General features: G+C 46.8%; 1 protein-coding gene and 1 long non-coding RNA gene across 4 annotated transcripts in view; one reads left to right on the top strand and one right to left on the bottom strand.

Annotated features, from left to right (window-relative positions):
• Positions 1-17,691: 17,691 nt before the first annotated feature.
• LOC119395159 (uncharacterized) overlaps positions 17,692-22,641 on the top strand; it is a 62,589-nt gene continuing 57,639 nt past the window's right edge. Inside the window, exons 1-2 of one of the 2 annotated variants that reach the window (XR_005184208.2) lie at positions 17,692-18,081; positions 18,346-18,513. This is a non-coding gene — a long non-coding RNA (uncharacterized LOC119395159). The remainder of the gene's footprint in view (positions 18,082-18,345; positions 18,514-22,641) is intronic. The other variant, XR_007416055.1, reaches the window with a different exon arrangement.
• The window catches only part of LOC119395138 (cytochrome P450 4V2), a 65,640-nt gene continuing 64,178 nt past the window's right edge, over positions 21,180-22,641 (bottom strand). For both annotated transcript variants that reach the window (XM_037662428.2, XM_049415523.1), the window contains one exon: positions 21,180-21,869. In XM_037662428.2, the coding sequence (XP_037518356.1) occupies positions 21,691-21,869 (179 nt within the window). In that variant the 3' untranslated portion in view covers positions 21,180-21,690. The remainder of the gene's footprint in view (positions 21,870-22,641) is intronic.

Here is a 22,641-nt window from a genome sequence, read left to right as displayed (position 1 = left end):
AATCGCAATGTAATAAACAAAGTAAATTTGTCAACAGCAGCGCAGGCATGCGCGATCGATTAGCCGCGATGCAGCTTTGCAGCTCGTACACGAAGCCAGTTTGTCTGTGCCTGCAAGCAAACGGCGCGAAAACTGTCTCCTTCCGGCAAGTCACGAAAGAGTGTTCTCTGATGAATGCCGATGCTGTCACATACCGCATCTATTCAGAACAGCGAACGTAAACACGGCGTTAGTCGTAAGCAGCAGTCGCAGCAACGGAACGACATGCCGCTTTTCGTCGGCCGCGAGGAAATCTATATAATAACATCGAGGGGTTAGTTTCCTGCAAACATTTCTTCAGCATCCCAGTTTCCTCAATCTGAGCAAGACGGCACGCGAAAATATGTCGGCATTGCCGGTCCTATCAGCCGCCAGACGTTGATGCGTAAGCTCCGGGAGTACACATGCGCAATGCGCTTAGCCTTCAATATGGCGGAAATGCACTCGGCGGCCGCTAGATGGCAGCAGATTTTGCATAAGGTCTATAGGGTCCTTTTGCAAAGCAGTTTCTAGCACCGGCATGGCTCCGTGTTAGAATGCTGGGCTCCCACGGAGAGGGCCCGGGTTCAAATCCCATTCGATCCTGGATATTTTTTCTCTCTCATTTTTTCATATTTCTCACGATAGCGGTTACGGAAACCGGCGGCGGCGGTGGTGGCGGACAACTACAGCACCACCCTTTATGCACGTTCGTGTGTGCGTGTATATGTACAGGCGCTCCCAGAATAATTCGGAACGCCGAGCATGCAGCCGCTCGCCGGCGGAGCGCACCGGCGGATCAATGCACGCACGGTGTGCGCATGAGCGGCCTCCCTAGCGAGCTAGTTTCGCTCCCTAGTGCATCTAGACTGGCGTTGTCTTGCACCAAAAGGGTAGCGCTAGGTGCTCTTTAGCATTATCACAAGGCGAGCGCGGCGGCGACGACGCAGCACCACCGTGATTCGGCTACTCGCGGGCGCTCTCCGCCTCAAGCCATTAGATGGCGCACCGCTGAACGGACCGACGACCGAACATTTTCTGGCCGCTTAGGCGCGCGCAGTGTCAACACCTGAATATTCTTACACCGTGTTCCAAATATATTCGTATCTCCTTATCAATCTGGCCACCGATATGTTCACTGTTGCATCAGATGAAACCACCGTCCTTTGCGAGCGCTAGTCACAGTCGCCTACCGGAAATAATCTGATCAAATGATAAATATGAAGCAAAGTAGCAAAAGAAAAGTGTCATCCAAGCACACGAACACGCACGACGGCTCTGCTCCAACGCGCGCGCATGCACACACGCGGCTTCTCACAGACACCACCCACCCAGCGCCCTTTATCAAAACGCTAAGGGACACACAGTGCACCGTTTTGTAGCAACACAACGCGAATCTAGGTGCAATACGGAGCAACGTTTGCTTGCTAGGGAGACCGCGCACGCGCAGACCATAGTACTACTTTTCTGCGCGCATACTCCGCCGGCGCGCTGCTGCGTGTCCGGCGTTCCGAATTATTCTGAGAGCGCCTGTACACATGCAAAACTGCAAAATTTCAGGAGGGAGGGGTGTTGAACCCTCCCCCCCCACTCCCCTTGGCTACGCCAGTGATCTGTAGGGAACCAGCGCTGGAGTTTTCGCTTGGCACACAATCGCTGGGCTTGCTATAGACAGATTCTTCTTTCTTTAGTGAACCGGACGTGAGTAGGGGTACTTAATCAATTTCTGTGGCACGTACCCTCTAGGAGCTGCTTATCACATACCCGCTAGCCTTGTTATAGACAGCTTCTTCATTTTTTAGTGGATCAGGTGTGAATAGTGGGGCCATACTCAAATTCTGGGGCAGATACCCGCTAGGAGCTGCTTGGCCCACTAGGCTAGTTATATACAGCTTCATTTTAACGGCGAATCTGTTCTTGGTCGAGCCTTTCATGTCCGGGATCCGTGACAAGGCAGCTCCTAGCGGGCACATACCCTCTAGAAGCTGCGTCACGCTTCGCAGGTATCAACCTCGCAGGGATCAACCTCGCAGGGATCAACCTCTCAGGGATCAACCTCGCAGGGATCAACCTCCTTAAAAAGCTCCGCTGTTAATAGAGTTGGAACCGGAGCAGTATATTATTAACGCAAGTGCTCCTTGGTGGGCCGGTCACACAGGTCAGCGTGCAGAGGTCATTCTCAGCGCTGAAGTTTGTTTTATCAGAAGAATGGTCTCGCATGTCACTCGATGGCATGCTGCTTCTGAGATCCTGCTCACTCTCTTGACGCAAAGCGTGGAGCCTGCTCAGAGAGTTCGTAATTAAAAATTAATACTATGTATTTATCCTTACTTCGAATTCAGATTTTTTGTATGCAAACTAAAACCTTTGCGAACCGTTACGGGACATTTCTTGCTTCGTTCCGGGACAAAACGGAACGGAAATTTTATTCAGTGGAACGAAGCTAAAACTAAAACGAAAAACATTTCGTTCGGACACCCTGCTAACCCCGCTTCAAAGTCTTTCCATAAACTCTTGACCAACGACAGATTATACGTTTCAAATGAATAAAAAAACTAGAAACAAAAGAACAAAGAGAAATCAATAAAGCCAGCGATTTCGGCACGGGTATTTTTTAAGAAGCCACTAGTTGTTCAATACATCATGCTCCGCAAAGCAACGGCGGCATTCACTGCAAAAAGTCTTGAGAAGAGCACAAGCTTGATTGAGAAGTTATAGCGGTATTATGAGTGGATGCACAGAAATAATGCCGTGCAGGACTTTGGCGCAGAATACGCGCATGTCACGTGCTGTGGCGAAATAGACACTGTGTATGCCCTATGAATTTAAACTTCGGTTTTCAAGTAAACCACTTGTTGAAAGTTAGCGCTCGCGTTGTCTTATCCTCTTTTGTCCTCGTCTGCTGGAGGAGCTTTACATGAACTCTGGCGAGCAGAGAACTTGCTAATGGTGTGGCACAGCTCACGACGCGGTGAAGTTAGCGCGAATGCCGCGTCAGCGTGATGCTCTATCGCTGAGTAGTTACAGAAGGCCTTGTGTATAATTTAATTGTGTGGGCGTGTTCGCTTGGATACTTCAAGAAGCTGTAGTTGAAGGGGCGAAATCGGTGGGCTCACAACTGTGTTTCAAAGGCGTCGCCATATCTACTTGTTCGTTCTGTCTAAGTAATGAGTGCTACCAAGAAATCAGAGGGCAGCAATCAAGAAAAAAAAAGCTCGCAGGGTCCCTTGTGCATTCACCTAATACGACTCGAAGACGAAAGCCATCTTCTTTTTGTTCTCAGTCGATGAACTGATCCGGCCCCGCCACCCTCCGAAAGCTTCGTGTCCCTAGCGAGGTTTTGCACCGCTCCCAGGATCAGAGACAATTACCTAGTTTTGCACGGCCTCCGTGATTGGCCCGCCTTTGACCAAGTTACGATGTCATGTGATGACGGCGTCGTGTGACGTCGCGCCAGAATTTGTGACGTCATGATGCCATCACAATTTTTTTGCGATCTGTGACGTCATCACGTGACGATGACTTTTTTGCATCACTCGGGCTGTGCCCGACGCCGTTGACGCGGGATGCCGACGCCGGCGGTCAATTTTCGCGTTTGATGAGGCATCTAAGGCTTTCGCCTTAAAACAAGAAAAGCTTATCGCTGTGTCTGGTCACTTTGTTCCTAGTTCAGACCGTTTATTTAGGAAGCCTGCTTTAAGGCATAGTAAATACATTATTACAGATACATAAGCCAACTTTATTTCGTCCAGGTGGTCGAATAGGCATTGGTACGGCAACGACCATGTATCGCGTTGTCTCTGACGAGAAGACATCCTGGGTAAAAGCTTGTTGCACGGAGCTGATGAAGATGTGATCAAATACGAGAAAATTTTCTGCAGGTGAGTTACATCAGTTTTGCTGTCGCAGAACAGGCAGGAAGAACCGTATGGGACGCGGTATTGTTATTGCAAAAGGCGGGGCTGAAATAAGGAACATTTTATGGTACCAATTAGGCGTGGGGCGTTATCAAAATATTTTCATGACTCTTCCTTGTAGGGTTCGTTCATCTTTTATAACACAAAAGATACGCAAGGTTATAGGGTGTGAAAGTTGTCAAAAGGAAGGTGAACGAGCGAAGTTATCCTTGCACTAATAAGCGATATGCTTCGCACAGAATAAGGAGACACAAATTACGGTAATTCAGGATAAATTTCGGGATAAAATTGGAACAGCTCGGAATAACTTTGGCCACGTGAGCTTCTTAACGTGCATCCAACCAAATGGCTTTAATCAGAATGCATCAGTTAAATGTAGATATGGATGCATTCAAATTGACCGCATTTTTCAACTCCGACACAAACAGTGAAGATGTACTATACAGCCATAGCCGTATCTAGCGGGGGGGGGGGGGGGGGGGAAGCATGAGAAAAGTTAGAAAGGCGGAGCTTCCCCCCCCCCCCCCCCTCTTTCGACAGTGGTCACTGTCGGCTGCACACTGGGCAACTATCAACTGAGGCGAAGTTTTACTTCTACACAGCAATCACTTCATTACATAATGAAATTTGTCCTTTTCTTCTGCTCTGGAGATTGTCTTGCGTGTATCACGATCACGCACTGCACGTTTTCTGCGGTGTGGGCCGCCTATGCGACGCTTTCGCGCTTTGCGCTACAGCATTGCAAAAAAGGCTATCGCGAGTAGGGGCTCTATAACGTTAGAGCACTCTGTCATGATTTTATTCTGTTCTGCCTGGCCTAAAATTTACATAATCGATGACGCAGATGTGCGCAGGAAGCAGTAAACGCTTTATGAACCAATCAAACGCTCTTCTTGTTTCACGAAATTATTTTTTTAATCGGAAAGGAATAGCATCACCGCTGCTCTATATCCAATTTGCTAACAGTCGATGAGCGTGCAAAAGTGTTGAGTATATTAGTTGGGCCGCATTGGGGGGAGCTAAAAAAGGTTGCCGCTTTAGTCTCCGATTAATATGCTTCGTTTTGCTTATCGCATGGTAGCTTGCAGCGATCGCGACGGCTTGGAAGAAGGCGAGGGATACGGCAGTGGACTCGAGTACATCGGGAAGCCCGGCTTTCATGCTTGTCCCGCAACTTGATCCACCGGACCAGGGAAATGGTTAAGGTCCACGGTTTTCTGGACTAAAGAGACTGAATTGACAGCCGGGCTTATTGGTCTTGTGTCATCTCGAATTGACTTGTACAGGGCAAAATACAACTTGGACAGCAAAGAAGTACACACTCGCAGCGCTGTTTATTTCTCTGCCTCCCTCCCTCTCTCTCATCAATGATGAGTTCACAGAGTTGAATACGCGCACAAACAGCTCAACATCGTTATAATACAACTGAAAATATTTATTATACTCATATGAATTTATCTCGCCAGCTGCTATAAGTAGCCATTGCCAATGTGATCGACGGGCAGCCTTCTTGAATTACATTCAAAATGCTATTCCAACAAAATATTTAGGTATTGTTCAGCATACTAATGCGCTGTTTTGTGTGCACATTTCACAGATTTGTGATGTCGCGTAACAAGCGCACAATTTTATGGCGCACTGAAAATTTTTGATGAATGGCGAAGAAGCAGTTGACAAAAATATGCCGTATTGAAAATAGTGTATTCTCTTATTTTTTTTTATGTAGTCGTGCATGAGTGGTCATAACGCGATGGATCATTTGGCGGTCATTTGTTGCGTCGCGTTACGAGCAGGTACTGTGTGCATGGCCCAGAAAATTTAGACCAATCATAAACAGCTAACGAAGTATGCGGAATGAAACAATGCGGGGTAGTCTAACGTTATAATCACCGACATTTTTTCAAAGCAAATTTGCACATACTCTGTTTGCAGAGGTTTATTTACTTCGAGGAGCAGGAGGGCCCTCCGAGCAAAGTTCTAAATAGAAATAAAATTAGTATAAAGAATGTACCACGCCCCTAATACCGCAAATTCTTACATTAAAAAAAAGGAACTCGTGGTCGAGAAGTTAGCAATAATAGTAATAATAACGACGCGCTAGAAACACTACTTCGACTAGCAGCGAAGAAGACAAAATATAAGATACGGAAACCTGAATATGTGCAACAAAGTGTAGTACTAATTACGAAAAAGAAAAGGTGCAGTCACTGCTACCTACATTAAAAAGCGCAATTATAAGTGAGCAGCTTCTAGACGTTAAGGAAATTTTATTGAATGATAAAAATCTATACTACTGGAAGGCCGCCATCGACGTAACTGTATTCATGCATAAAGAGTGTGGGTAATGTATAAAAAGTGTTGCTTGTAACACTGTTACATGCATAACATGTATATGTATGGTTGTCCCAGTGTATGCTACGTAAAACTGACTTTATTTTTTGTATATATATATAATGTTAGTTTTCTGCTAACAAAGTTTTATCTCTGTTTATGAAAAATCACATCAAACTGAGTGCGAATGAAGTTCTGTCCTCTTTCTCTCTCTCCCTCTCTCCCATATATATATATATATATATATATATATATATATATATATATATATATATATATATATATATATATATATATATATACAGTAGAACCCCGCTGTTGCGTTCCCGTGTGCTGCGTTTTCCTGGCTGTTACGTCGTTTTCGGCCGGTCCCGGCACAGCTCCCATAGGATCCAATGCATTGGGAACCCCGCTGCTGCGTCGCAACTGTGGGACCGTTCCCGCATCATACGTTGCGAAGTGCCACGACGCGCCGGCCCGAGCGGCCATGTTGTCTTTCATGTAGCTTGGCTTGGCGGCTTGACAATGGAATTGGCCGCCCAAAGTGCCGGGGGCAACACCTATGACGTATTTTCGGTTCATGCCAGCAAAAGCATGACCTTTGAGATCCATATTTGCACTCTAAGAAAGATTGTGTCTATGACGCGTTGGGGCCCTAAAATTGGTTTTGGCATCTGTAAAAGTAAGGTCTCCGAGACCTGTTTTTGTTTTCTTGGGATGTCACGCTGGCTTAAACTTATCGCCACCGGGTCGCGCAGGCGGCCCGATTCAAAGGGTATAGCCCGATCGCCATCACCATCGCCCATGTGTGCCCGTGCTACCCGTGCCCCGTGCTTGCTGTGGTCTCCTCGCATTGCCTTTGTTTCGTGTCGGTTGTTGCGCAGGTTATACGAGCGTGCAGCATAGTGCCTTTACACTTCCAACGCTCCAAATAGTCTTCAAACAGGATGACATCAAGAAAGCGGAAATCACTTTCGCTGCAAGAGAAGTTGAACATTCTCCGCGCTGTGAAAGAGAACCCGACGCGGAAGAAGGTGTGCATAGCGAAGGAGTTAGGACTGACGCCTTCCACCTTGAACTCCATCGTTGCAAAACGGATCGAAATTGAAGAAAATGCCCGAACCTTCGACGTCAAGTGCAAGCAAGCCCGGAGTTCGGAGCACGTGCAGCTTGACAAGGCCGTTTTCGAATGGTTCAAACAAGCCAGGGCCGCAGGAGTTAACTTCGACGGTACCATCCTGCGAGAGAAGGCACTCGAGATCGCCGACAAGCTCGGTATCGACGGTTTTTGTGCATCTAACGGTTGGATCGACCGTTTGAAACGGTCGATCCAACCATGGAGACTGTTGGTGCCAGTGGAATCGCGTACAGTGACTACGCTTCTGTTGACGACGCCGTTATCACCTCCGCGATGTTATCCGTCGACGACATCGTGGCTGAGTGCGCCGATCCGTGCGCCAGTGACGAGGAAGTTGAGGAGGAGGTGGAGCGGATACCGGAGCCAACGTTCTCATCGGCCGTAGCGGCACTGGATTTATTGCGAAGATATGTGCGCACCAGTGACGATGGCGAGAGCCACATGGCACTACAGGTGCTTGAAAAACGCCTTGTGCTTGTCGGGCGTGAGAAGATGCGCCAGGCAACGCTGCATGATTTTTTCAAGCGAAATAATTAAAATAAAACTATGTGCAGTTCACCACTACTCTTATTTCTCAATTTTTCGCGTTTCTCGGCTCTTGCGTTTCCCGGCTCCTACGTTTTTTTTTTTTACGGTCCCGTGAAAAACGTATCAGCGGGGTTCTACTGTATATATATATATATATATATATGTGACCGACGGAGTGCGGGAGCTATTTCAGCGGTAGTGTTTTATACGGAAGCTCCACTTTAGAAGGTACTTCCCCCTTCTAGAACAATAAAGTTGGCAAGTTAGAATTGACATGGCGGAGTGACCGTGAAAGACAATTTAGGTACTAGGTTATGTGCGCTGCGTGTTGTGTGCAGCTATATTTTCCTTCAGGTCGCGCGACCAGTTCTCGGAGAGCTTGCTTTACCACACTTGAAGCAGGGGGCCGTTCAGACGGCTGATAAACATCAGCGGCGTGAATTATATCCGTTATTTTCCTGAAGCCGTTAGAGGAGCGTGCGTAGTTTCCTTTCGTTGTGAAAGCAAGTATATCCTAGTATATTCCACTCCGCAGACAGGCGTCGTCTTGGCAAGAGTTCTTGGCCGCGTTCAAGTGCAAATATTTCCAAGCGCCCGTATATTTACCACATTCTTGGCGTTCGATTTGTTGTGATGCTGCGTTAGCGTCCGGTTGGTGTAGAGGGAGAGCGACAGTTCCTTTTTGAGAGACTCGTTAAGGTTGGTTCGGGCTCGACAGTACACCACAAGTCGTTGACTGCTGTCATCACGAAGATAATGCACTTCAGCATGTGCTATTAAACGTTCTACAGAAGTGCATAACACAACAATGTTGATGAACTTTGTGGTGATGTCTTTGAGCTGTAGTTCAACTAGGTAAAGTAGGTAATTACTAATTGAGTGTTTTAAGAGGGAGGGAATAAAAATTTGGGGCAACGCCAACTGTGTTTCAAGTTTTGGCTATCCGCAGTCGTAGCAATGTAACGTTCGTTACACATTGCGACAAAAACTGCCAGCGCTCGAGCGCTACGCACACTACTCTGTGCACTGCAGGCGTCGCGAACCAAGCGAAACGCCGACAGCCCCGTTACGACAAGCGAAGCCAGCCGCAGTGCACGTGCCAGTCCTGCATGAGCACAAGCTCCGACAGAGGGGCCAGTGCACGTGACGGAAGAAGAAAGGGAGGTTAGAGGCCAGTGGCTCGTGATATCGACAGACTCCGCGTTCGCTCTCTTTCGTCCTCGTTCGCTGTGTCAGTTACGCCGCCGACGCCAGCCAACGGCGACGCCGCTCAACGCAGGAACGGGCGCCTAAGAGCTGCGCTCTAAAATTAGCGCAGCCAGCACAATGTGGCGCAAGGCTGGGTCGCAGCAGAAGTGGGGGACTAGAAACAGAACAGGAAGCAGAGGACGAAGATGAAGAACATAATGAAGAGAGCGCGTGCCGGTTCATGAAGATGATAGTTTTTCTACGCCACACGACAAACTATAATTGCTATACTGTGCTATACATGGCTATGCTTTCTCTATTTTTTTTTTCTGTCTTCATTTTTCTGTATGTTGCTTTATAGCTCTTTCTCTCTCTGTCTATTTCTTACTCTGTCTTTCTGTCTTTTTCGCTCTTTCTTTCATTTCTCTTTTTTTCTATTTCTTCCTATAACTTTGTTTCTCAACCTCTCTCTCTGGGCAGTCGGTCTCTCGCCCTCTAGCTTTTTCTCTGTTTCTTACTTTTATTATTTTTCACTCTCACTCTGTAGTCGGTCTCTCGCTTTCTGTCCTTTTCTTCCCTTTCTTTCTATCTACTTCTCTGTTTCTATTTCTTGCTCTTTCTCTCTCTCTCTCTGTGTACTCGTTCTCCCATTCCTCCTTTCCCCCATCCTTACCCTCACATCTCTACTCCTCACCCTCACTTCCCGTTCCCGCCACCTTGGTGTACTGTACTATAGAGAGCTATATTCTACTCTGCCGGCGTTCCTAGATAGACGAGTGGTTAGGACGCTCACACTCGGATCGTTAAGAATCTTTTTTTTTTCGCCAAGACATTCTCTCTTTCTCTTTCTTCTATTTCTTTCTCTCTTTCTTTCTTCCTCTCTCTCTCTGTACTTGTTCTCTCGCCGATCAAGTTATTGCATCGCTCGCCGGACTCGCTCGCTCGCTCACTCACTCACTCACCCCCCCCCCCCCCCCCCCACACACACACAGTTTGCTTCCAGTTAGAACGCCGAAGCCAGTTCCGCCTGTAATAATCGGATTTGGGCTTCTTTTCTCGCCAAGTCGCTTGTAGAATTTTACAGTCGCTTGTAGCGTCTTTTGGGCTTATTTGCATTTTCCAGCAAACAGTTATTTTAGTGAGCATCGCGTTCACCAACAGCGCGTTTGTCGTTCACTAATAGCGCGTTTGTCGATGACTTTGTGTAGTTAAAGGCGCCATGACGCGGTCCCCCAACGGTTCGCTGTTTTCACCGAAAAATAGGAGTAGAGGGTCCATTGTGCCTACATGAAAAATGCACTGTACAAGAGTATTTCAGTGCAAAATAAGCCCCAGAAGTCACCGGCTGTAAACTCCGCCCACCACCGGCGACCGCCATTTTGCCATGGCGGGTGTGACGTCATGTGCTGCATGCAGCGGAGCCGTCGTCTTCTACCAAAGTTTCAGCCTCTGCAAACCGTTCACTTTCAGTGCCAAGCTGCAAAAAAGCTGAAATAGCTCACCCCCGTATTCTTAAACGCACCTTCACTCAACGCTTCTCCTCGACTTAGCCAAGTAAAGGCGAAGCGCCTTCCTTCACTCAAGGCGCCGCTGCGTTTCTTCAACTCTCCTCCGCCTTTCCTTCAAGGGACACTTTGCCAACGCTGCCTTGACTCGAGTGAAACGCGTGGGCCGAAAAAGGCGTCTGGTAACGAGAATATTTCTAAATGTGGTTAAGAAATGGCTGTTTCTGCACAATAGTTATGTGTTTTTCTCAGTTAGTCTTCCTTATCAATTAATGTTACGGCACAATACACGCCTTTAATTCTGTAGCGTAACTTCCGTAAGCCTTGAGCCGATAGAGTAAGCGAAACCCCCGCTTCAAATCTGGCAACAATCGCACCCCGGCTGCTGAAAGAACAGCTGACTCCGATTTGTCTGCTGCTGATCGTTTCCACGCGCTTAATTTCTTTTGTGCCCCATGCTTCTGTTAATCGCGGTTTGTAATTACGGTAGTGTCTGCTTCTGTATTGCTTGTGACCCAGCTTTCGCCATGGTGACTGACAAACTACTTGAGTGAAAGCTAAAAACAGGACCCATCGCACGAACGATTTGTCGTTTTGTTTACCTTCCTGCTACTGAGAGCCTTCCGATCACTGATTAAGCTGCAGAACGGATGATGCGGGTGAGTCATTTTTACATCGAATCACATTACACTGATGTGCTATGTGAATTTGCCACTGCACTGTGTGCAAGAATTACTTATCGTAGGTAATTTGCTCTCGATGCGGAGTGTTAGCATAGTTCATGATTACAGAGGCCTGTGCAATAGTTATTTTTCTCATTTCACTTTCTGGGAAATTTAGCGCAACACTGGTAGTGGTACCGCTTCGTTTATTTAGCAAATGTCGAAGATACTGCTCGCAGCTGCTATTCAATGTTATCCCAGTGTCGCGTTAAGGAGTACGTGTGTTATACATGTGGTTGACCGTTCAAATCAGGCTGTAACGCAGGTTGAGGAAAGCATTCATTTGTCTTTTCTCCACTATCGACGAAAGGAGTGTTTTAAAGTCGTCTTTTTTTTTTTGACAATATATGCTGTCGGTTAACCAGGACTGATGTGTGTTTGTTTCTTTCTTAACAGCGTTTCTTGACATGAGGTATACTTTATGCAAAGGTTTGATATTCGGATGATCCATAAGTTAGGAGTTGATTACTTCCATCAACGTTTTTCTATTCGCCCTGCATTTGTCGATGTGCCTAACGTGACAGATTCTATTGGACGCAGCGGCCATATTTTAAAATGTTTGTCCTGCCTCTTTATTTTGGAAGCGCAGGCAGCCTGTACTTAGTGCGCGAGTGCCCTGTGCACTGAAGTTTTGGCATTCATTTGCAGCTTGTGACTCCTGGGAATACCTGCTGAGGAGGGCATCAGCGTCTGTGCTGTATAGGGACGCTTTGGCATTCCATAGAGCACGTTTTGTTATTCTGCACATCATGAGACTGATGCCGTTTCTGACTTTTACTTCTGCTTTTCCTTAACGACGACCGTGTGGACGCACTCAACCTGGGTGGATGTGTTGCAAAGGAGCAGAGTAATTTACTCTGCTGATTCAATGAAGACGACAGCACCGAAATGGTGAAAGATCTATGCTCAAGGGCCTTGCAGTCCTCGCGGCTACTTCTGGTCGCACGAGCCCTGTAAATATTTGTTAATATACGCTATCGCTGTAAAATTATCATGCCCACCTGTTCGAACCGCGCCATCTAACTTCCGTGAAAGAGGAACAGTGCTGCATTCCATAGAACACGTTTGATTGTGGTACAACTGTCTTTTCTGTAGAATCAGAGCAGATTAAGTTTCCACGATGCTGTCCGAACACGAAAGTACAAAGATAACGCTAAATTAGTTATTAATACTTCGACAGAGCAGATATTAATTGCAAAGGGTAAATGAATATTTATTATATATGTTTGATGAAGAATAACGTAGGTGACAAAATACAAGTGTGTAGAGCTGCAAGGTGTCCGTCAATCAAGCATATGCAGCCTATATACTGTCAGGATGAAGTTCGAGCTTGTAGGACATCATAAAGAAGATACAGGTGGAAGCCACACTAGAGTGACTCATCCATGCAGTGCAGCTATTAACTGCCGCTTTTTTTCCTTTGTATACAGTCATGCAAACGCTGCAAATGCTGCACATTTGGAAAGAGTGTTGGTGTGTCTTCATGCACCAGCAGCCAGGTTCCTGCACAAAAGAAAGGAGTAATAAATCCTGAACATCGTGGCACATCAAAGCTGCATTTTTTCGTTACTTCTCGTTGTACACACATTCATCAATATTTCTCGCCTTGAAGAACAGGCATGTCTTTTGTTGATTTAATGAGCTTTCACTATTTTGATACATGTTTGGGCCAGGCACTTGTGCATCTGAACAGACGTATGACTATCCAACGCACATTAGCTTCATTATATAATGGGTCAAACGTCTACAATTACACTGCGTGCGCTATTGTTTTCTTACAATTTGTCATCATTGCTGAATTAGAAGCAGTGTTATTACTAAGCTTGAAAATAAAACATTCATGCAATAGTGTTTCTCTGCTGTATCTTTTGTGTTTTGATTCATTTCACGCATTTTTGCATACATGCGGGTTTCGTACTGCACCACCACCTGGTTGATTTCATATAGCTGGGCTTGGACGTCCATAGATATCGTGGACTACATAAATACTGTATAACGAAGCTACGAATTACGTAGTTATTATAAATTTCAATACTAGAAACTGCACCCTCGTTGTGCCCCATTACATTGTCTTTTGTTTTCCATAAACCGTCCCAAATATGGATCTTATCAAACACAAATGTGAACAACAAAAGAGAAGAACGCACCTTCACGTTGATACAGATCTCCTTGCAGAGGTATGCTTCGTCGTATTTCGGTTAGGGTAGTGAAAATTTACATCAGCGAAAGCCACTAAGGTGTGCGGTGAATGCCTGCGCACGAATAGTCAGATACGCATCCATGAAGCTAGCATGAATAATTCACCCATTAATTGGAGAAAGGTTCGCTATTACTCTTTCCTTCCGCTGGTGCGTAAAGTCTTTCGCACCGGGCTTGAACTGATGCGGCGTACGGTCTTCATCGAAGAACACGTGAAAGCACTGGCGACCATATATAGTAAGACTTGGAGCAATCGCACGATGACTATTCGAAAGCAGGTAATCCACTGGCCCATGCACGGAATGCAACACATCACGGCACAAGAGCGCGGTCCTCTTGACACCATGCCCGCCTCTCGGCGCCACAGCAGCCACAGTATAACAGCCGTTGCCAAACCACTCGAAGACAGCGCCATAGTATATGTGCACCTTCACTGTCGAAAGAAAAGAGGCGGCGGCAGCTTGATCCATCGGGAAATGCCGAAGAAGCGAGCGACGCTCCGCACGGGTACCACGCTGACGCAAAAACTTCACTCAAGGAACGATTCAAGGTAGCTCACGCGCAGCTGACCCCGGTACAAAAATCGTTCGCCGAAATGCAGACGCTCGTACCAACCTTGCTCGTACAGCAACCATGCAGTGTGTAACGTCGCGGCTCTTAAGTGCACCAGTGTTGCCCAAATCTCAGGCTGCTCGCATGTTTATAAAATATTCAATTATAAATAAGCGCTCGAACAAATGCGCTAAAATTTCGTCAGCTTGTTTGTGAAAGCACAAGGATTAACGCACATAACACAGATTATGGTCGAAAATTGGGTGTCATGGCCCCTTTAAGTGTTGATGTCAAATATAGGTTGGGGGAATCAACAAGTGACGTTAATCATGCACTAGAAAACGTGCATTCAACCGAATGGTAACTACCCTGGAGACAATTTTAAAAGGAAGTAAAAATAACTGCTTTCGTTCATAGTTGCGCATATTTTCGCTGTACAAAATAATAGAAGTGATTTCTTGAACTCCCCTTCGTATTTGAGTGACATTTTTTATTATAATTAAAAATATTGCATTTCGCCAAGGTTTCTCTCATAGTACTGGCGTCCTTTTTATTAGCTGTATTAGCCGGCATCGCAAGGAACAACAAACTGTGGCGAAGAGTAACGCTACATGCAGTGGGGCATCCTCTCAGGAACTATCTACTGGGTCTGTCGCTACCGCGAATTACTTGTGGACGCCGGTCGTGTTCGGAGTCCGTGAATATAGCCAATGGTTGAGCTGCCGGTTGACCCTTACGCCAGCGTGCAATAAACGCCTTTACAAGTGGTGGAGAGTACTACGCCCTAACGTATGCCCAAACTTCGATCCCGTACCATCCACTCAACCATGTCTCAAGACGCCTCTCAGCAGACGTCCCAGTAAAAGCCTACTGCCCCTTCCGTTGTATGCTATGGTCCGCCTCACCACAAGGACCCTCCTGTTTTCTGCGGCAGACGATAACGACGTGGAGGACTGGCGGTCGACTTACGAGAGAGAAAGCGTTCTCAACAAATGGGAGGATGTCGCGAAACTCAACCGCGTCCTCTTCTACCTCGCTGGTGTGGCCAGCCTCTGGTACACCAACCAAGAGACGGAACTACCGACATGGTCTACCTTGAAGGCCTCAACAGGTCGTGTTTGGTGGCCCTGCAGTGCGCAAGGTGCGCGCGGAATCACGACTGCGGGAACGCGCACAGCAGCCGGGTGAATCATTCACTAGCTATGTGTCCTGGACTTGTGTAAGCTGAGCCGACACGACGATGTCGGAACCAGACAAGAACAGAAATGTCATGAAATACATAGAGGATGCTGCCTTCAACATGCTACTTGCGAAGAACCCATGGTCCGTGGCCGAAATCATTACTTTATGCGAGAGCTATAAGGATCGAGCTACGCAGGCAGCACTCGTCGACTCGTCATCCTTCATCGTGCGAAGAACACATTTCTGGTTTGGCCGCAATCTCCGATTAGTCCGCATTGCTTGCAGAAATGAAAGCGTTCATACGGAAGGAAGTTGCACACCAAGTCGCCTTGGTGCCCTTCGCTCATCCGTCGCACGTATAAGAGCCCTCTGCTAACTACATGCCTCCGCCCCGCCGCGCGATGGAACGAGAAATCGCCGACGTCTTGCCCGACCACCGCCACCTTCCTACGCCTGCACCATCGAGATACGCCGAAGTCGTTCAACCACCCCAACAGGTCCCGGCGCCAGCACCGCTCAGCTACGCCGAAGTCGTCGCAAGACCCAGGGGCTGCTCATTGACCGCGGCTGTCTCTTCCTCTCCGAAGTAGTCGAAGCTACTCTTCAAGAGTGTCACGTGATTCGTCGCACGACTACCGCTTACCGCCCTCAAACCAATGGCCTTACAGAGCGCTTCAACCGCACGCTCAGCGACATGCTTTTAATGTATGTCACCTCCGACCACACAAATTGGGACACCATTCTGCCCTTCGTCACCTATGCGTACAACAGCACCACTACTGAGAGCACCACGGGCTTTTCACCCTATTTCCTACTGTACTGTCATTACCCGTCGCACACTATCGACACAATTCTACCGTACCGGCCCACTGCCTCTAAGTATGCGCCCATATCTGATACGGTGCGACATGCCGATTAGTGCCGCGGCCTCGCACGGGCCTTTACCTCCAATGACCGCGCCAGAAGAGCACTCGCGGCGACACTACTGCGCGTGCACCTTCCTTCCTGGGAGCTTGTGTGGCTCTCGGTCCATGCCGCTGCGCCTGGTCTCTCCTCAAAGTTACTGCCCAAATATGAAGGTCCCTATCGAGTCATCGAACGCGCATCGCCCGTCAAGTATGGGATTGAACCCGTTGAATCGTCTTCGGACATGTGCCGTCATGGAAGCGACATTGTCATCATCGAGCGTCTCAAGCCGTACTATGATCAACTCATAGTGACGAGCTGCTAGCTCGCCGGACGGCTCCCTTTTCGTCCCCGGGGGTAGTAGCGAGGAGTAAGGCTACAGTGGGGCATCCCCTCAAGCGCTTAGTGGGTCTGTCGCTGCCGTGCATTGCTCGTGGCAGCCGCTCATGCTCGGAGTCCGTGAATTGAGCCGTTGGTTGAGCTACCGGTCGACCCTTACGCCAGCATGCAATAAACGCTTTTACAGAACTAATATTTAAAGATGGCTGCCATGTCTACTTGCAGAGAAATTACGTCAAAGTATCTTCGAGCAAGCTTCAGTTGCCAGGCGCAAACCAGATAGAGGTCGCAGTGCACACAGCAAGTAACTTGGCACGTGGCAAGCGGAAAGACTTCCCATTTTCGGTGTAATTGCAGTACGTGTAAGAGGAACAAGGCGGGTCGGTACCCTTGGTGATATAAGCTGCAATTTTCCTCTTCGAAATTGACGAAGCAGACCGCTTGCGACGACAGTGGCGACAAGCGAAGGAGCAAGTGAGCAAGCGCCCCCCCCCCCCCACCCCGCACGCACACACAGACACACGCACATATACACAAACACACACATGCACGCACACGCACTGGCTGTGCATCTGAGAAACATTTTGATAACATTACAGTGTTTCTCGCGCCTCCGGGCTTCATTTGCATGACCAGGAGCGTATTGATCATCTTTGGTGAAGGTCATTATAACAGTTGGTGCTTGATTTGGTTGCAACACCAGCTAGGCCCCTAGCGAGTATCCCTGGTTTCGTTCATGAAGGAAAAGCCTCTTTTCCGCACAGTTCACAAGGAAGGAAAGAAGGCTACAGGACAATTTTATTAACAACCATTCCTCTATGCGTCTTGCGCACCAATAGGATGGCAAAAACCAGAGAGCAGACAAACATAAGCGCAGAAAAATAGGAGCACGATTATGGGATGCTACCAAGTCGCCCAAATCAGTACCACACACATTCACTAACAACTTTTGTGTGTTATTGTTAGCAAAGCAATACACACCGAGGCGAAAAAAAAAAAAGATTGGGAGACATGTTGCTGGCTCTGCCAACTACGTACTATGGGATTGCTAAGCCGCTGCACATGCATGCAACACCACCTGCACGTGCGAAGTTTGCACGTCGCGTAAGCCTGTGCATTGTGCATGCTAAAATATAATAGCCCATTATGCACGCACAAAGGCCAAGCGGTTATTGCTGGCAGCGGCCGCTCGACTTTTGCTCTTTTCCTATTGCGTAAACGTATGCAGTACGTAGTTTTAGTGACGTTGATTTCTTACATCAATGCAAACGTAACGCGACTGCAAAGTGAAAGTCTGTGGAGGTTGTGCTGTAATGCAGGAAAGTCTTGTGTCCCTGCATTAGTATATTCGAAGAATACCAGGGAGACGGTTGTGCATTGGCCCTATACCCACGAGTATACACCCAACTCATATAACCATTTGAATAACAGGGAGCTGAGCTAGTTGGTAGGTGTTCACGTTAAAAGACTGGGCGTGTAAAGACGGACACAAGAGAGAAGCCAAGACAACACAAACGCCGAAGCAACTGAGAAGGCGCACAGCGGCGGAAAAAAAGGTAGGCACAAAAACTTATCTGCGCATGCCCAAGCAAGAGACGATACCTATCAATCCGGCACGCGTGGGGGTCTACGTGAGAGATTGATTTCTTCTTTATGCGAGTTAATCGACGGTTGGCTCACACGTGCGCTACCACTATTCTCGATATGCCAGACCTCAACCATTAGACCGCTTTTGTGTTGTCTTGACCTCTCTTTTGTCCGTGTTTGCACGCCCAGTCATTTATCATATAACCAAACTCTGCGTTTTTCCTGTTTTACAGGGAAGCCGTATATAGCTAGGCGAAACCAAATTTCGTCCGTCTCAGGTTCGCAAAACTCCTAGAGCGTATGTGCCACAGAAATTGGGCAGTTGCCGCTACTCACCACTGGTCCACTAAAAATGAAGAAGGGAATGGGCGGCACACAGCAATTAAGATTTATGGACAGACGTAAGTAAAAAAAAAAAAACTCACAAGGTCCCTTGTGCAATACCTAAAGACGACTCGAAGGCGAAAGTCACCTTCTTTTTTTTTTCTCAGTCGATGTATTCATCCTGCTCCGCCACCCTCCGAAAGCTTTGTGCTCCTAGAGTGGTTTTGCACGGCCTCCAGGATCGGAGGCACCTCACCTGGTTTTGCACTGCCTCCGTGATCGGCACACGTTTGACCAAGCTACGATGTCATGTGATCATGTGATGACGGCATCATGCGACGTTACGTCATGTGACGTCACGCCAAAATTCTTGACGTCATGATGACGTCACAATTTTTTGCGATCTGTGACGTCATATTGTGACGCAATCACGTCATGACGATTTTTTTGCCTCACACGTGCTGTGCCCGACGCCGCGGGACGCCGACGCCGACGGTAAATTTTCGCGTTCGATGAGGCATCTAAGGCTTTCACCTTAATAATTGAGAACTATTTTAATGAACCGTCAGGATTAAGCCAGTAATACACCGGGGCCGCACGTTTCAGCTTCGCTGGTTAACCATATGTACGGAGTGCTTGCGCGGCGATTTGTTTATTCGGGACTTACGACTGGTTGCATTAGGGCACTTTTATTTCAGGCGCGCATCGTCCATAATGGATCTTCGAGCTCTCCTTTGAAAGTCTGAACAACAAATCGCGACTGTTTTTCCAGTTCTTCGGCCTTGCTGTGTAATTGTGCCGGCGGTCCCATGTCGAGCACGTTGAACAATGGGGTACAACAGAAGAAAGCATGTCATGACGCGTAGCTCATTGCATAAAAATGCAGGCGTTTCGCCGCGACACTGGCACGGCAACATGGACCCTAAAGTTTGAAATCGCTGAATACATCTTCTTCTGCACACAAGTGACAATAAAGCACTGTCATGAAATTATGATTAATATAAAGGAAGTTTTGTCTTCCATGGTAAACATTATGTTCTTTGAATAACACATCAGTAGTATGTGCGCTAGAGCACTTTCTACATGTTTTTATTTTACATGCTTGTTAATCTAAGATATTGCCATGGAAAACGAAAGTAATACCTGTTTGTGACTTGCGTATGCATAAACAGAAAAAAAAAATAAGAGCGACTGCCTGACAGACGTGGGTAACGTGCGTTGAGACAGAAAGCGCGCTCAATGACAGTTACTATACCACCGTTCTTCCTTAAGCACCCCTTCAAAGCGCCAGCTACCACGATGGAATATTACGAGAAACTGGCATGCTTTTGCTTTTATGAGCAACTTTTTCTTATGCGACGCGACGCAAGCGAAACGCAGTGTTACAAGTCTGTGGCCGAATGGGAACGAGCGTGTGCGCATTTGGTATCACTCATGCTGTGCTATTTGACGAATGCGTCAAGCGTCTCAATGAGCTAGTTTGGTATTGGAATAGCACTGACGAACGAAACCGTGCCAGCTGCAGGGCTACTGGTGGCTCATTTTTGCCACATCTTCTAGACAGCATGAATAGCAATGTTGTCCGAGCTAAAATTTGCAAAGAATTTCTAGTGATGCAAAGTACGACATAAAAAATCGGTGGACAAATCAATCATTGCGATGAGATTGAATAAAGAGAGTGTTGTTATAACGGCAGAATAGCCATCATCATCCGGCATTAGTCTACAGTCGCCATCACAAGGAAAAAGTAGACCGCCAAAATCGCGAGCGCCGGTAGTATACGAGCAAATACAGTAGCTAGCTAAGGAAGGCCTGTGTTCGACACAAGTTGAGTTCTGTCAAAAATTACGACGGACATAGTCGACGTTATCGTTATCGTCATGTGACGTCACGCCAAAATTCTTGACGTCATGATGACGTCACAATTTTTTGCGATCTGTGACGTCATATTGTGACGCAATCACGTCATGACGATTTTTTTGCCTCACATGTGCTGTGCCCGACGCCGCGGGACGCCGACGCCGACGGTAAATTTTCGCGTTCGATGAGGCATCTAAGGCTTTCACCTGAATAATTGAGAACTATTTTAATGAACCGTCAGGATTAAGCCAGTAATACACCGGAGCCGCACGTTTCAGCTTCGCTGGTTAACCATATGTACGGAGTGCTTGCGCGGCGATTTGTTTATTCGGGACTTACGACTGCTTGCATTAGGGCACTTTTATTTCAGGCGCGCATCGTCCATAATGGAGCTTCGAGCTCTCCTTTGAAAGTCTGAACAACAAATCGCGACTGTTTTTCCAGTTCTTCAGCCTTGCTGTGTAATTGTGCCGGCGGTCCCATGTCGAGCACGTTGAACAATGGGGTACAACAGAAGAAAGCATGTCATGACGCGTAGCTCATTGCATAAAAATGCAGGCGTTTCGCCGCGACACTGGCACGGCAACATGGACCCTAAAGTTTGAAATCGCTGAATACATCTTCTTCTGCACACAAGTGACAATAAAGCACTGTCATGAAATTATGATTAATATAAAGGAAGTTTTGTCTTACATGGTAAACATTATGTTCTTTGAATAACACATCAGTAGTATGTGCGCTAGAGCACTTTCTACATGTTTTTATTTTACATGCTTGTTAATCTAAGATGTTGCCATGGAAAACGAAAGTAATACCTGTTTGTGACTTGCGTATACATAAACAGAAAAAAAATAAGAGCGACTGCCTGACAGACTGGCAAAAATTCATAAATGTGCCGCTTTATTGAAATGCAAGGTTTCTTACATGACTTCATGCTTGAGCACCTCTACATATTCAGATAAGCTATCCCCACAAACCTCCTCATTACAGTACAATTAAATTACCTTTGAATCACTTCGGTTATTTTCTCTGAAAAAAAAAACAAAAAAAAAAAAACTTCTGCCATAGTGCTTCCAGTCTTGCAGTTACTATCACTAAATAAGCTTGATAGCAATACACACACATTTCTTCCAACAGTCAATTTCGTGCATTGCACTTACCAATCAAAACTTTCGAGGATACGAACACACTTTCTTTTAATAGTGTTTTTGTCTCAAGGTGCTAAGAATGTAATTTTTCTGTCGCACGCATTCACACATTTAGGCGTAAACGTCTCGGTAATGTACACTAATTACAAGAGGACCCTCTTTAAGTAAGCTGACCACGGTAGCCGCGCCAAACTGATCAGACTTGGGGTGGAAGGCTTCTCATAAATAGGCTGTTCGTATGCGACGTCAGTCCCCTTTCATTGTTCTGTTACGTGGCCGGATCTTGATTTCAAGGCCTTGTATGGCTTTGAGCACAACTTCGAGGGAGAGCTGCAGCTGATCCATGCGAAGCTTGGAGGTGACTGTGTAACGACGCATGATTTGGGTTAGCAGAATCTTGTCTTCCAAGTTAGCAAACTTTTGACCTGTTCAGAGAAAAAGGTTGCTGATTAGGTATGCTACATTTGCACGAAATCCTGGGTTCATTTGTTGTGATTGAATGAAGCTAAAACAAACGTATTTGCTTTTTTTTTCGATATTGCCAAATTCATGCACATGCAGTAAGCATTCTATAGAGTAGGTTCAGCACTAGCCTCAGCCGAAGGTAAGTATTCTTACTGGATACGTCCTTGGGCGTAAAATATTACAAGGTCGCAACGTGCGAGTTTATTTTTCAAAAAATGTGAAGGAAAAATCAAGTAGGCCCAGGGCTCCTAGATCTAAAATGAAATACAAAGTGACCGATGTTGATGTGCCTCTATTATAAATTTTCACGATTCAGTTTATGTTTGTTGATGTTGTCATATGTACAGTACTCACGGATTGAAATGTGTCAATTCGGGGCTAAACCCTGCACGTACTTTCGTTTCCACCGTCTTCAGTTCGTGCCATATCGGCGTTATTTCGACTCGAACGCTTACGTCAGAGCCAAAACATTACTGTTAGCGGCCACATTCGTAGCGACATAACATGGTTATCTCGATTAATTGCGCATATCAGTCGTTATACTAAATGTTCTGACGTCGCCTTTCAGTCCGTGAGCACGTACGCAAGCGGGCTTACATGTTATATAGAGCGTCAGGAGGCCAAAATGCGAGAAAAACTATCGGGGAACCAGTTATAAGGAGTGCGCACGTCAGAGTATTAGAGCAGCAAGGATTAACATTGCGAAAAAAATAAGGCAAACACATACAAGCT

This window comes from Rhipicephalus sanguineus, chromosome 1 (assembly GCF_013339695.2).
Source record: "Rhipicephalus sanguineus isolate Rsan-2018 chromosome 1, BIME_Rsan_1.4, whole genome shotgun sequence".
Taxonomy (NCBI): domain Eukaryota; kingdom Metazoa; phylum Arthropoda; class Arachnida; order Ixodida; family Ixodidae; genus Rhipicephalus; species Rhipicephalus sanguineus.
Note: the sequence above shows the minus strand (reverse complement) of the source record. Positions and strands in the feature narration are given on the sequence as shown.